Genomic DNA, 16,209 nt, shown 5'->3' on the forward strand with positions numbered 1-16,209 from the left:
TGTAAAAGGGGAAAAATAGAGTTAGGCATCATCTGCATAACAATTACACTAGTATTATTTTTATATACTGTATATAAAATAAAAAGTAATGGACCAAGACTTGAGTCTTGTAGTACTTTGTAATGTTAACTTCAAGAACACAGAAAATTAGGGGGTCCAGAATGGAGCCTTGCGGTACTCCATATGTAATGTTCACGCTCTTTTCTTTTCCAGACCCAACTTGTTACTGTGGCTGCTATTACAGCTTTAGTTTTACTTAAAATCCTGCCACTGTACAGTTTTAACACCCACTGATCGTTGCCTGATCTTACCACTGTCCAGCTCGGTGATGTAACACTCCTCTACGGCTCCTGATGGCGTGTGGATCTTGGCATCAATCAGCCCTCTGGCTCCGTTCAGCTGCACAGCAAAGGAGGCCTCCTGTCCCACCTTCAGACCCATCTCCTGAAGAAGAACAGAGGAAGAGAAAGGGATTCTATCCGTTAGTTTAACTGTATGTTGTAAATTCCTTGTGAGTTATTGAAAGAAATTAGTCTCATTAATGGTGAGAAAATTGTGTTACATGATCTACCAATAAAGATTTAAAAAAGTGTATGACGATTTGTGTGAAAAATGCATTATATATATTTATATATGTATATACACACACACATATATGTGTGTACATATATATACACATATATATATTTTTTCAGTATGTATATTCTTCTCGGACCATCACGATACTGACATTACAATACGGTGCAGTCGTACAAAGAATACGCTCCATTTAATGATCCACCAACTTCGATGTGCGGTGCAATAATTCTGGAAGGTTGTGGCAGCACACCACTTAGCTGTAACATACTCATGGATGTATGCTTGTCGGTTTAGCAAAGGTAGCTTGGTTACCATGGTTACCCTGTAGTGTTGCTGCCATCCAAATGACAAACAAGACACCCATAACACTGACTGAATGCAACACTATTATTAAAATATGCTGCATTATCTACATAGTGAAACAATACAGTGTCTCCTTGTCTCCTTCCCCTCTTTGTGACAGTTGGCTTTGAATGAAGCCATTCAGGACAACGATAAAAATATTTGATCTCTGATGTGGTGAGACAGCATGTTGTAAGAAGCAGTTCTGAGAGAGAAAAATATTAAAAAGTATTGCAGTAAAAGTAGTGGTTTGGTACCTCTGATCATTGATATATTATTATATATGGCATCATAAGATTATTGATACTGAAGCATCAGTGTTAGAGCAGCATGTTACTGTTGTAGCGGTTGGAGGTGGAGCTAGTTTACACTACTTACAGTTAGACCATAAATCAGCATAAAAAGCTGTCAGCAGATGTCCTGACTCCTTGCAAGAAACAGAAAGGCTGTTTTCCTTTTCCACTGCAGCACAGCTGAACTGTTTCAGTAATAGTTTCTACTTCAGTACCGGTATGATTATATTTATATATAAATAAAAATAGTATAGATATATATATGGTATATCCAACTTCAAGTTAATAGATCTGATCAAAGTTGCCTTTGAAAAGCTCCATGTGCAGATAAGCATCTAAGAATTGTTTTTGTTCTGCATTTATTTAATTTATTTACAGATTGTTAAATGTGTTTGTATCGCCTGAAACGTGTAGATCAAGTAACATTAGTGTATGGAGTTTTGAGACTCTTTTCACCCTTTCTGATCCACAAATGTATGCCGTGTGTAAGTACTGGGGGAAAACTCAGATGTCCAGCATTTCAGCACATTCATGTGTCATGTCAAAATTGAAGAGGCATTTTGTCCAAAAAGATTAAGTAGCTTCTCACCCTATGATTAGACAATAATTAACAATCTTTACGTGGAATATTATGATGTGATGTGGCTTTAACTTTGGCAACTTCAAATTCACTGACTCTGCTGGTTTTGCCAAGTCCATGTACTGTATATAAAGATATGTGGCTACAGCTACGATTAAGACTTCTTAAGAATTTCTCCTTATGGTGAGCATTTAAAACCACATGGGTAAATCTGAAAACATTTTTTGAGAGTCCAAACTTTTCAAAAAATATGTTAAAATAATTTTTTAAAAGTCTGCCATCTACACAGAAATGCTGAAGATATGAAAAAGACAGAAAAAAATGGACTGTATCTGTCTTTAATTTGGTCAAAGGGTCAAGTAAAGCCAGCAGCAGCAGACCCTCCATCAAAATTTATACTCATGCATTCGTTTATAGCTACAAAAACTTCTTTAGCTTCTTTGTAGAGTGTTTCTGAAAAGCTTTTTTCTAGTTTTGTGATTTTTCTATTTTCTTCTGTATGTTGAGCTAATATAGTGTTTTTTCTTTGATATACTTTAATTTTAGATGTTATTTTTATCGTGTCATTTTTGCCATTTAGAGATGTCTCCTTTGGGGGAGTTTTTACATCTCACCAGTAAAATCCTTATTTAATCCTTAATGCATTATGAGTTTTTTTGTGTGTCCTGTTATTTATGACAGAAAATAAGCTTAATTAACTATTGATATTAACTTATAGTCATATTAAACAAATCTGCATTAGTGTAAAAATGGTGCATGAGGTGATACTTTTACTCCACTCTTAACCACAAAGGTCACATGTCTAAATATACAGAGCTTCACTTATAACAGGAAGGTGGTGAAGATATATTTACACAGAAAGTAAAGAGCAGCCAGACACATCTGCTAATAATAAATCTATTCATGGAAAATTAAAATGTCACCTTTTTAATATAGAAGATGACACATCAGAGGATTTAATATGGAGAGTTTATAGACACTCTTCATATAGCCGTGAGCTCAGCTGGCTCTATATAAACTGTAACTGTAATGTAATGAAGATTTAGATGAGGTGTTCTCACCTGCAGACTGGTGATGGTGAGGCGGCGAGCATCGTCAGACAGCGTGGCAATGGGGACGATGAAGGGAGAGTCGGGGATGTGCTCATCGTTAAATTTAATGGAAACTTCATAATCACCTGGAGAAGACACATGAGAAAAGTGTTAAACTGATAATTTAATCACTTTTATTTATATGACAGCTTTAAGTTGAGTCTTACAAAGTGCTTAAGAAGCACAGTGAAAATGATGCTTATAGGTAGACACCATAAAGAAAAAAAAAAAAAATATATATATATATAGACAAGAAAATGAGATACAGAAAATAGGAGGGGCAAGAAATCATGACAATATATATGGTAAGATGATTGAGTTGAAGAAAATTCTGGGTCACTCAAAGATGTCAGAGTTTCAGTTTTCACAGCAGTAAAGAAGGTTCAGATTATCAGGATCAACAGCAACATAGAGCTGAGTGTCGTCTGCATATCGGTGAATACCAGAGTTCTGATAATAGATTGACTCTTACTGGGAATCCACATAGAAAGCGAGAAGTGAGCAGTGGGTAAATGCATTCTATCCGTCCAATCCACACCAACTCCAACCTGTGTTCAGCGTCTCAGTACACAGAACCAGCCATCTGTCAGCAGCAGCTGAGAGGATGGCAGCCGGCTAAACTGACTGACAGCAGCAAGTTACTGAACTAAAAGAGTTTTCATGTTGGCTCCGCAGGAAGAAATCGGCAGTGTTTGTATTTATTGATTCATTGAATTTTTTTCCCTGCCAATCAGGGGGAATCTGCCTGTAGTGAAACAGACAGCTCACAGGCAGACTGGGAGCCTTTATGAATCAATATAGGTACCGTTAATAAGTTAAAAACATATAAATTGTGGGAGATTTGTCAGGAGATTTGTGCGATTTAAACAGCTGTCTGTGCAGATTATGCTTCACTAAACATGACAGAGGAGAGAAAAATAGACCCTTACCATTAAAAACTTGGGGGGTCCTGTGTGGATTGATACATTTAATTAAATGGCAGTGTGTCTGTGTTTTATGAGATGCTTAAGTGAAAGACATCAAAAACAAACTAACTTCTAAAAATGCTTTCCATGTGGACTGGCTGTTAGAGACACCATAAAAATGAAAAGTAGTGGACCCAAGGCTGAGGCTTGTGGTTCCCCACATGTAGTATTCCCTCTGAATGGGAAACTTTTCTCTTTTACAAGCCACGCTTATAACTATTTTTTACATAAAAACCATGCACATAATACAGGGACCTACATGCCGGCATTAGGTCATATCATTCATCACCGTAATATATAATTTAACTGTTATGCTGACAACACAAAGTTATAAAACTTTTTTGCAGTTAAACTTAGAGGTCCTTATCATGGGCCCTGAGCAGCTCTGTCTAATCCAACCACTGTTTGGTCCCCTTATTCCAAATATTAATTAATTATCGTCAAGACCTTGAGTGTTATTTTTGACAGCGAGTCTAAAAAAAAAAGTCTAATCGTGTTTCTACAAACTCTAAGCAATGTTGTCATTTAGCAATACTTAAAGAAATTATTTATGCTTTTATATCGTCACACCTTTTTGTGCTCTTTACTAATTTCTTTAGAAGTCTCTTAGATCTGCAGACACTGTCTCAGCTTTTAAATCCAGTTTTATAAACTCACTTTCTTGTGTGACCACTGGAATTATTTGTTTACTGGCAGATTTTAAGTTTTCTTATTTTACTTTATGGATGATTTTATTTGTAATCATCTTCATGTGGTACAAATTAATATTATTGTTATCATTATTATTACTATGTAGAGTCTGTGTTAAGTCTCACCAGGTTCTTGAACCACGTAGGCGACTCCACAGGACCCGTCCTTCCTGTCTTCAAAGGTGATCTCGGCCTTGCTGGGTCCTTCCACAGCAATGGACAGACCTCCAGCTCCAGCCTCCCTGGTCCAGATACTGAACTCAGCTGCAAAATGAAGCCGAAAGGAAAAATAAAGAAAAGGAGGTGAAGAAAGAAGAAGGAATAAAATTAAGGAAGAAGGGAAAGGTCAAGGAAAAAAGGAACCAGAAAGAAGGTTGAAGGAATAGGAATAAAGGGAAGAAGATAAGAAGAATCAGATATTTCCAGCCCACCTGGGATCCCTGCCACTCCTCGGTCCAGCCCGGTGCCTCCTGCTCGGACCTTATGGGCCCCTCCCTCTCCAAGGGGCCCCACAGTGAACTGGAAGGGGCTCCCGGGGACGTGCTGGCCCCGGTATTTAACGTTCACGATGTGAGGTCCCATCTCCTGAGGGATGAAGCGGACGCTGTAGGTGCTGTCCTCTCCTCTGATGATCTCTGCGTCCTCCGTCTTCCCGCCGGGACTCGTCACCTGAGCCGTCATCTCCTGGTTACCTGTCTCACCTGCCGGACAGAGAGGAAGGAGATGAGCACATTTTCTCAAACCTTTTCTGACCCGAGTAGTTAGAGATGGTAAGTTTTCATGTGAATTTGTGTACAGTTTTAGTGGTTTAAACATATATGTTCACTGGAAACTATCACAATAGTTCAGAAGAGTTCTTGAAAAATCCTGGAGAACTGTTTTTCTTATGTCTCTTTCAAGGCTCTGAAACATCAACCAGAATTTTAGATTTTATATATGAAGAAAAACACCACAGCATCCTTGCAAGAGGTATAAAAATAAACATACAAAAACAAATACGTATATCTGGACCACTCTAAACCACCTAAAAAGAAAACTTTAATGTAACCCCCTCTCCCAACCTTAACCATATCTATTCCTAACCCCTAAAACAACCCAGTCGAAAGTACATACTGCAGAATTGCAGATGACATTTTGTAGCATTTTTTTTTTTAAGTTTTTCATAATTAGAGTTAATGCATTTAATTAACTGGTTATTAACAACTGCTTGACATTTAATACCACTTTACTAACAGCTATTTATGTAACAGGGAACAAACAGTTAATGTTTCTAATTAATAATTGATCAACATTATAACAATTAGTCAATCAAACCTTTAAAAAAATGACACAAAAAATCCTTTGCAAGATCCAAGATTTACTCAGTGGCTGAAAGCTCCAAACAATTTTCAGTAAGAGGAAATTTAAAGTGACCTTCTGAAATGTCAAAATAAAAGAAACCTGTCCAACAACAGTTCAGAATTATAATCCAGGTTTGTGTTCAATCAAACCCTGTTATCACACTGACATGCATCAACACAAAAACAGGTTAGATTTAACAGTGAGGTTAGACATTTCCAGAGCTTTCTACCATGACACACACACACACACATGCACACACACTGAAAACCTGCATCAGATTCAGGATGTGCATTGCGCTATATAAATAAATGTTATTATTATAATTATTATTTATGTTTTTATGCTGCAAAAAGCATTTCCTCCTGTGGGATGGTAAAGAACAGATTCAGATCAGAACAAACACACTAAAAACAGCTTTAAAAAGTAAGACACACAACACAAACTCATCTTCACACTCACACACAGACACACACACACACCCTCCTGCAGCGGCGGTCGGCTGCCGGCCGGCATGCCGCTGAATCCGCTGAGACACTCTCGTCCCAGGAAGTCTCCGAACATGTCTCTGAACGGGTCTCCTCCAACCTGCGTGCTCTCCTCCACACGGACTTCCCGCTTGGTCTCTCCTGCGCGGGTCTTACTGATCTCGGTCCGCTCGGTGCGTGTGTACGTGTGGCTGCTGCGCGTGAACGTACGCGTCAGACGCTCCTGAGCTGACACCATCTGAAACCAGTTTCCTACAGCGAGGAGGAAAAGAAGAAGCAGCCAGAGAGGGGGACAGAGGAGGAGGTGAAGATCATACTGGGAAATGGAGAAAGCAGAGCGGACAGATGAAGCAGGTGGAGGCGACAGAGTGATGTCACAGCTCACCTGGTATCTTGAGGTTGAGGTCGCAGGTGCTGCCCACAGTAGCGATGGAGGGAGCCTGACGTTTCCTGGTGATGCTCTCCTTCATCCTGCCCTCGCCAAACACCTTCACTGTGAACGGACTTCCTGTCGGGACGAAAACATCAAACAATGCTGAAGAAGAAGAACAGAAATCCAAACTGTTGACTGTTCTACACAGATTACTCAAATAATAAATCAATTTTCTGCTTTTCCCTGTTTTATGTCACAGTAAACTGAATATTTATGAGTTCTGGACTCTTGGTCAAACAAAACAAGACATTTTACTTAGACTCCCCCTCACTATCATGTAGTTATAAACAGATCTAAGGACATTTGTAAGTGTAGTATTATCAATATTTTTATAGTTATAGTTGTTAACACATTAATAAACACTTATATCTGCTGACAGCTGCATTATAGTGAGTTATAAACCATTTATTAACTGCTTATATACTGATTATTAATGATAAATAGGGAGATGTAAAGTAAAGTGTTAACCTTTTTTCTTTTTCAGTTCAATTACCACACAAATATAAACATTTTTTCTAACATTTTTAATTTTTAAAAAAATATCTTTATTGGTTTGATTTAATTATTATATTTGGTTTTTATTGGTTGATATATCAGCTGTATGATTTTTTAATTCATTATCTTTTATTTATTTTGTATTCATTTTTTATTAAGATTACATTATATATATAATTATACATAAACTGTATATATCATCCTAATAAAAATTAAAGAGTGGTGATATTATAGAGACACACCAACTGGTCAGAAAATAATAATAAATCCATGAATAAATAGATAAATAATGTACGCTGAACACCTACAGAACACTTCACCATGAAAGTTAACAGCTGACATAACCAACAGTTTGGTTTTTCAGGCATTAGTCAAATTTCATCCAAATTTAGGGCAAATTTCAACCAAATGTTTGTTTCCGTCCACTGTGCTTGTCTGAATATTAGAAGATAAACAGTCCAAGTTTGTACCTGGAACGTGTTGGTCAGCAAACTTGATGTTGATGATGTAGTTTCCAGGTTCTGTGGGACAGTAAGTGACTTTACACGTCCCATCCTCCACATCCTCACAGTTAATATCCACTTTACTGGGACCCTCGATGGACAGACCCAGACCTCCATAACCTGAGAGCAGAAACACTCAGATTCAAATTCACTTGTAGAGTACAGACATGAACTAACAGCTGGTGGACATTAAAGTTTAACTCACCTGCGTTCCTGGTGTCGACGATGAACTCGGCCACCTCGAAGGTGTGTCCCTCCACCAGACCCTGACCGTACACCTTCACCTTGCTGGCGTCTCCGATCTCCGACTGACCCACCATGATCTTAAATGGGCTGTTGGTCACATGCTTCCCGTTCTTCTTCACGCTCACCACGTGTTCACCGACTTCCTTTGGCGTGAACGAGATCCCTGCAACAGGAGCAACACTTCAGCTTCAGAAACGTGAATTGGAATTCATTTGATTCTCTCGTTTGATTGTTTGACAGTCGTCTGCTACTGTGTGTTCAGACAGATCACAAAGTGAACTTTAGAGGAAGCAAGATTTTATACAAAGTCAATGGAAAGACACAGTTAGAAGCAAATTCATCCAGGGAAAGACACCAAGACACGTCCGGGTCACTTCACAATATTTCAACTTGAGCAAAAACTGTTAACATGACTTCATGAATCTATTTCGTAAATGTACAGACATGACAGGAAAAAGGAGAGAGACTGGAACATTTGTCCAGTGGTCAAATTCAATGATTTTGCTTTGCTTTCTGTCTGAACACATAGTAAGACTGATTAATGGAGATTTTACTTCAATATGCTGTTAAGATTTTCTGAAACAGAGTTGGCAGATGTGGGACAAAGTAGTAAGTATGTCTCAAGTCTTGAGTTGAAACTTGGGTTTTAAGTCCTAAAAAGTCAGTGGCAAATTTACTCTCATCTCTCATCAATGACAGATAAGCTAACATTAGTTATTAGTAATTGTTTATTGATTTTGAAAGACAACATTTAGGCTATCAAATCTTGGATGCATCTTTGATAGCTACTGTATTTTTTATTGTATGCATAGTTACGTACTTAATGCTAGCATTTACCTAATGCTAGCATTAAGTTAGTTTTCATGGGTGGCCAAAGAACATAAACTCTAACCTCAACCTAGCGTTGTTACAGCAGCTTCGAATGTCGAATGTTTTTCATGTTGACATTCATTTTTTGTCTTTATATCCAATGATTATGATCTGTATTCATCTTTTTATTACATTATTTTTCATTTTTGGTCTTGGGGAGGAAACCATGTTATTCCAAGTCAAAAACCTAAAGTCCAAGTGAAGTCACGAGTCTTAAGTCATTCAAATCTGACTCCAGTCCAAGTCATGTGATTTCATACCACATACATATAGATACTTTTACATTTAAGAATTTGTTTTGTTTCTTAAGGAATCCCCTGAAATAGCTGTATAAAAATCTGAACTTGTGCATTCATAAAACCACTAATTATTGCTGAGGTGACTAAATTTACAAAACCCATGATTTTGATTTTCTAAATAGCAAAATACAGGAATTACATCTTCTAACTAAAACAGCCTCACAGTCATGTTGTCATCAGTTTTAAACATAACAATTTTTGTCACCAAAGCTCCTTTAGAAGATTTACAAGAATAGAAAGAAAATCCCTTTTCTAAACTAAAACTTGAACTTTAAGTGGAACTTTGATCAGTTACAAACGGACCGATGTGCCTGTTGGGGAGCCTCTTCAGCAGGCAGGGCTCCTCGTTGCCAGACGGCGCTCTGATGGTCGCTGTCAGGCTGCTCAGGTCCGTCTCTGTGATCTTTAAGGAAACATCTGTTGCCGTGCCGACATTAAGCTGGGATGTCCTCATGGAGTCATCACCTGGAGATTAAACAGAACAAAACAAGTAAGAGGCTGCTCAGTGTGTCAGCATTTTGGTGTAGAGATGTTACAAGTAATTATTTTATAGTCTTAGATAATGTATTTATAAAATTATATAACATGGTGACAAAGCAGCTGCTGGGAATAGAGAAAACTAAAACATACTGAAAATCATATTAAGTTTATTAAAGTGGAAAAGGAACGACAAGGTAGAATTTCAAACTTAGATTCAATTTGCTCAATACTAAAAAGAAATGTTAAAAGTTGACGTTAAGACCAAACCTTTCATATGCATGAATAACTTTTTGTTAAAATAACACAAATGTAAATTGGTTGGACATTGATTGGACATCCAGTCTTTTTCATCATCTTTTAGTTGGCTAAAAAGACAGATCAATCAGGGGTTTTTGGGTGTCAGAAGGATAAAACTGAGTGCCATCTGCATAAAGTAAAATAAAATGCTAGGCATACAAATAAAGCCACAGAGGAGAAGCCCTTATAATGAAAATAATAATGGTCCAAAGATTGAACCCAGGGGGACTCCAGAGGGTTGTAGGGGCAGAAGAGGAAACGCTATTATTAATTGAGACAAAAACTCAGACCCTGAGAAGTGGTTTCATTAATTGATTGCTTGAAGATAGTAACCTTTCAGGGCTACAAAACAGCCATAATGAACAGTATTTAACAATACTGTTCATTATGGCTGGGGGGTTGGAAACAGGACCGTAATTACAGATGTTTACAAAAATGTCGCCATTTTTCTGGTCTAGAACTCTATTTGGTCCTCACAAAGACAGTACACCAGCGCACACACAAACACATACACAGTTTTATTACCAGTGATCTTGGCGGTAAATGGGCTGCCAGGGATGTGTTTGTCATCAAACTTGACGATGATGTTGTAGTCTCCAGGTGCAGTGGGCAGGTAGGACACGGTGCACGTCCCATCCTTGTTGTCCTTACAGCTGATCTCTGCTTTAGAGGGACCTTCGACAGCCAGAGATAGACCGCCTACAGAGACAAATAAATATACTGTAACTTTGTTCATAGCTTTTATAAAGAAGTTTCTCTCTTTATTTTTGTGGTTCTGACTGACTACATGTGTAATCAGTACTGGTTTTTTCATTCTGTGTTCTGTATGACACTATTCTTTATGTATTTACTGTATTAACTATTTACTCTATTGCAAAATAAAAGCTCATATTCAAATATTAAAGGTGCAGTGTGTAGACTTTAGTGGCATCTAGCATAACGGACTTGGCAGAAATGAAAATATAATATTCAGAAGTATGTTTTAATTTGTGTATAATCACCTGAGAATAAGAATCGTTGTGTTTTCATTCATTTAGCCCAGAATGGACAACCAAACACTGGCTCCAAAGAGGGCCTTTCATGTTTCACGTCCACCGTAGTGAACAAATTAATACAGGTAAAAGTTGAAAATATTGGGGGATGATATGATTCAACATAATATGCTTTATGCTAAAAGCTTCCTGAGTGTGTTATAAATTACTACCAGTAAGAGTATGTTTTGTGGAATCGATACCTTCTCCGGCATCTTTAGTAACGATAGTGAAGGTGGCTGGTCTGTTCACCGTGCCATGGCTCAGACCAGGACCATATGCTGTCACATGACCACTGTTGATGGCATCAACGTAGAACTGGAGAGGACTTCCTGTAACAGAGGAGTTTGATAAAGCACAGCTGGGTTCAGCACGGGAGCTGATTCATCCTGAAGTCAAACTGTTTGCTGATGACACTCTACTTTCTGCTTCAAAAGACCTTAAATGTAGATTAAACCTTGATGTTGCAGTCAAGCCAAAACAAATAAAAACCATATGATGTGAATACATGTTGGGGTGTTACCTGGGATGTGGTTGCCATCATATTTGATGTCCATCTCATGCAGACCTCTTTCAGTCGGAGAGTATTTCACAGTGACGGTGCCATCCTTGTTGTCGGTAATATGAGGACAGGCGGTTCGACCAGAGGGCATTCGCACTTCACCTGCAGCACAAAGACAGAGCAGAGATTCAGACAGGACACAGCCCTGCTTTAGTGGAGACGTATAGTTTAAGGTACAGGTGAGACAATGCAAAATGATCCATAGGAGAGTTCTTTGTATCAGCTTTTATCTTCCTGCCTCTCCTGCAGAAGTGTTTGAATTGATGTATACTATATGTAGCTAAATGTGTGTTTTTATAATATGGGAATGTGTTTGTGTACATATCAAATTATCAAAACAGATTAAAATAGTAATAATAACAATAACATTTCCAGTGGCTCAAAAATCCAACTGAGGGAACAAGTAGAACAACACATTTCTTGGATGGACAGGGGCTTTAACTAATCATTGATAACATTATCAGGCTAAAAACGATCCTGTCACACAGTTAGCTTGATTCTTGGTTTAAACACAGTAAAGGTTTATTTTTGTTAATCTTGGATGAAGTCTTGAATTGGACAGTATCCATGATTGGCTAGCATGTTACCGTGGTTACAGACGACACTCCTTTACTGCAGCAGGAGATATTTTATACAATTTACACTAATGATACAAACTTTGATACATGTTTTTAAATGGCAGATCTTCTGTAAAATATCATACTTTCCATGTTTTCTGGTTCATTTAGTCTTATTGTTATTTTATTATATAATCTATTTTATCATATATAGGCGTTTAACTCTTTATTGTAAAAAAATAAATCACACTAACACAGCTGTCTGATTCCTGGAGGAAAATAACCAACCAACTTAACTCAGAGCTTAGTTGAGTTTTCATCTGTGAACGTTTCTCTGAAAGACAAACAAACTCACCTGTGATCTCTCCTTTCTGCACAGTGAAGGGAATGACCAGACTGAAGGGGCGGAGCACAGGATCCATCCCGTCCACGGGGCTGATGGGATCATCGGTGGCCTGAAACCAGAGCCAGAGAGGAGGAGTGTTAGTGTCCTCATGCTGGTAGACGTGCCAGAGAGAGGAGGGAGGAGGAGGAGGAATCACAGCATGATGAAGACAGAGACAGATGATACACTGTTCTACTGAGGATTTAAACCAGTCTTACACAGCACAGTGGAAGCTCAGGCCTATATGCTTTCTTTTAATTCATTGTATCTGATGTTTCATTTTCCCCATTAGTAAGTGCTAACAGAGTTACAACTTATTTTAATACTCATTCAGCTAAAAATGACTCATAAGTGAATATATGTTCTGTGTTGCAGAACATATGTCTATGAGATGTATTTTATTGTCTATCCACACAGGATCAACAGGGGCCTGCTTCTTTTATGGTTGATTTAAAGTTCTGTTGTTGCGTTAGAAGAAAATGGCATCGACACACCATCTCTGTTGGACCGTCACCTATTTGTGTTTGTGAAAAACAAGTCTGTTCTGGTTCAACAAGCTAAAGGAATTAAGAATTAAGGATTCACACTTGAAAATGTCATTTCTGGTAGGTTTATTAGACTTGGTTTCTACATCATGCACTGATCAAATAGCATGATACAACCATGGTTTTAATGCCTCTCCTGGTGAATTCATTGTGATGTACGTGAGCCTTTAGTTTATTTTGTTATCTACATTAGATTTGTGATAAATGATTTAAAAGTTTTGATGTAAATGATGAAAGTAAAAAAATTCAGCTTTCATAAGAATGCCAAATATCTTTGCTGGAGGGCTGGATTTGGCTGCTATTTGCCCACCGTTTCCTATATAGGGTTACAGTTGTTTTTGGTCCGACTACAATTGATGTGTTCAGAGGCCCACTCCATGAAAGTGATTTGCGAACACAGATCGCAAAATGTCCTGTTTCGCAAATGATCGTCACTCTCAAATTGCAGATACATTTGAGAGTCCTGTGGTCCCCTCGCACTCCGTTCATAAGTCGCAAATCTGGTGTTTCTTTTGTTAAGTTAAGTGACTTAAAATTAACACAAGAGGAAATGATCACATGTTACAAGTCGGACCAACCAAAACCAACCAAAGTTCCATTCAAACCCACTGAACTACACAGACAGGAAAACACCCTGAAGCAAGTCCAGTAACAGCTGCCAGGTTTGAATCACTGCCTGACACTCTTTTCACTTACTATTTACTTAACATAATAATAATAATAATAATAATAATAATAATAATATAAAGCACTTTTCAAAACCCATGGTACAAAGCACTGTATAAATATAGGACATGTCCCCTTTTAACCTTTTGTCATTCCTTATTCTCTTAATAAAAAATGTAATTTTATTATTGTTATTACTGTACATTTTCTCCATCCTGTTGATTGTGAAGATGTCAGTGATGTGTGATTTTGGGTTACAGTATATACAGTAAATAGAAACTGACTTGACACTTTGCACAACTCGTCATACAGTGGAGTTATAAATCAGCATTTATAAATATCATATTATCATAAGAGCACTCCTTTCCAGCACAGAAACAAATATTTCTGCAGTTGCAGTTATTTGATGTGTTTTACCCTGCAAGTTTTAGTGTCATTTTTTGTTTCACAATGAATCTTGGCTCTACCTCTGGATATCACATCAAACAGCAACATGTTTGTTTTAATGTTGTTAACAAATTTTTTGGTTTAAACTAAGCTTCATTTACTTCAAAATCAGCACACATTACTTCAGATATTCAAAAACTAGACGATACTGTGTAGATGATAAACATTTATCTGAAATCTGACTGTTGGTTATATTATTTATTGTGTCATGCACATACAAGTGTCCATAACACATGGAGAGCATACCAGCAGTGGTGACACACATCTGTCCCAAACTCTACTTATCAAATCTGCCATAAAAAAGGTTCCCTTGCTAAAACACAGCATGTTATTTAGGTTTGTACCAACCATCAACAAACCATCTTTCCTAATATCTACACAGTAATGAACAACTTGTGCTGAGCAGCATAAATATTAAACTGTAATCTATTTTGCGAAATAAGAAATAAAGATTTCACCTCACTAATCCGTGGACGTTCACGCAAAATGTCCCAGTTCAACATCTTCCTACTGAGCTGCTGTTCAGCCAAACTCACAAATCTGTTCCAGAGTTGAATCATATCAAATTCATGCCATCCCATAATGACCACTGAGGATAAAACTGGTGTGAGCTGTTAGTTGGTAAAAGTGAGCAGACAGTGCAGATGAAACATGCAGCAGATAGAAAATCAATAAGTGAATCTGGGTTGTTATTGACTCTGTAGGTCTGTTAAAGCTGCAATCAAGTGTTCGAGTGATAAAGAGTGAAAAGAGGACAGAGTGATGGTGTGCAGAGCAGCACATAAACAGTAATATGTATTTAGTGTGATACAGGTGTTTAACATGTATACCCAGTGAGGGGAGAAGCCCACATAGGGGGTGTACGGCTGCTGTAACTGAAGCTTGTCACATGGTTCCTCTATTATTGGGACGGTATCAGTGGCCTGACAGGGGAGAAGGTACAACCTTTAGGGAACACACAAACACACACACAACTCCATGCACAAACACAATTCATATGTCTTATTATTAATGTAATGAAGCTTTTCATGTCTGCCAGAAGAAACACAGTCTCTGCAGTTTCTTCAGTTTTTTGACTGTATCACACTTTTTGTTGGCTAACGTAGATTCACGTAAATTATTTAATTTAATAAATCCAGGTCAGGAATCAAACAGACATCTGTGTCATCAGATGTCTTCAACAGCACCTCCAGGAAAACAAAGGCAACAGCAAATGTTTGCAATACTCTTCCTGAGCTACATACTGCATTTTGGTTAAAATCTACTCAGATATGTGGTCATAAATAAGGTTTTTTATTGATTAACTCTAATTGTTTTATAGTGTTTTACTGTCTGTAATTCTGCTCTGTATGAAGCATTTTATGCATTTGTCAATTTTAAGTTGAGTCGGGAGTAAATTAGTTGTTTTACAAATTTATACTGACATTGATAAAATGTCAGTGTTGATTAACGTGCACTGTCCACTATAAATAAACAAATAAATAAAGTAAATAAATATTCCCTCCATCTGAGAGCAATCAGAGAGTCTGAGGTGTGCTGCAGCTACACAAACATGGTGGGTGGGCAGGAACGTCTGCAGCAACCACATTTTATAAGTTATTCCATATTCATACATAAAGATATTCATGCCACCATATTTTATGAATTTTAAGAAGCAATTACCCAAAAATCCCCATAAACCATCAGCGTATTCATTAATTTACCTCAAAACTTTTGATGAACCTCTGGGACAGATTAAGGGGTATGTTGTGTCTGCTTCTATAAAACAAAATCTTGTCTTTTTACCATTTCTTTGTTCTTAAGTGTTTTTGCTTATTTGATTTTTATCTTATTCTATTTTCATATTTTATCCTATTTTTTGTATTCATCCTTATTTTACTGTTTTACTGTAAATAAGACTTTGTTTTTTTATGTTAAGAACTTTGCATTTTATGTATGAACTGTACCATAGAAATAAACTTTATTACTATAATTAAATAGCAATGCCCTTTAAAAAACCCTTAATATATAATTATCCATTAATTCATC

General features: G+C 37.4%; 1 protein-coding gene across 9 annotated transcripts in view; it reads right to left on the minus strand.

Annotated features, from left to right (window-relative positions):
• flncb (filamin C, gamma b (actin binding protein 280)) overlaps window positions 1-16,209 on the minus strand; it is a 74,443-nt gene that overhangs the window by 3,085 nt on the left and 55,149 nt on the right. For 4 of the 9 annotated variants that reach the window (XM_067581945.1, XM_067581942.1, XM_067581947.1 and 1 more), the window contains 14 exons: window positions 15,012-15,104; window positions 12,494-12,593; window positions 11,543-11,683; window positions 11,223-11,351; window positions 10,514-10,687; window positions 9,515-9,676; window positions 8,002-8,205; window positions 7,764-7,916; window positions 6,751-6,873; window positions 6,360-6,617; window positions 4,971-5,240; window positions 4,666-4,803; window positions 2,856-2,971; window positions 312-444 (listed from right to left, as the gene is read on the minus strand). In XM_067581945.1, the coding sequence (XP_067438046.1) occupies window positions 312-444; window positions 2,856-2,971; window positions 4,666-4,803; window positions 4,971-5,240; window positions 6,360-6,617; window positions 6,751-6,873; window positions 7,764-7,916; window positions 8,002-8,205; window positions 9,515-9,676; window positions 10,514-10,687; window positions 11,223-11,351; window positions 11,543-11,683; window positions 12,494-12,593; window positions 15,012-15,104 (2,194 nt within the window). The remainder of the gene's footprint in view (window positions 1-311; window positions 445-2,855; window positions 2,972-4,665; window positions 4,804-4,970; window positions 5,241-6,359; window positions 6,618-6,750; window positions 6,874-7,763; window positions 7,917-8,001; window positions 8,206-9,514; window positions 9,677-10,513; window positions 10,688-11,222; window positions 11,352-11,542; window positions 11,684-12,493; window positions 12,594-15,011; window positions 15,105-16,209) is intronic. The other 5 variants (XM_067581949.1, XM_067581950.1, XM_067581943.1 and 2 more) reach the window with 2 other exon arrangements.

This window comes from Thunnus thynnus, chromosome 23, assembly GCF_963924715.1.
Source record: "Thunnus thynnus chromosome 23, fThuThy2.1, whole genome shotgun sequence".
NCBI lineage: Eukaryota > Metazoa > Chordata > Actinopteri > Scombriformes > Scombridae > Thunnus > Thunnus thynnus.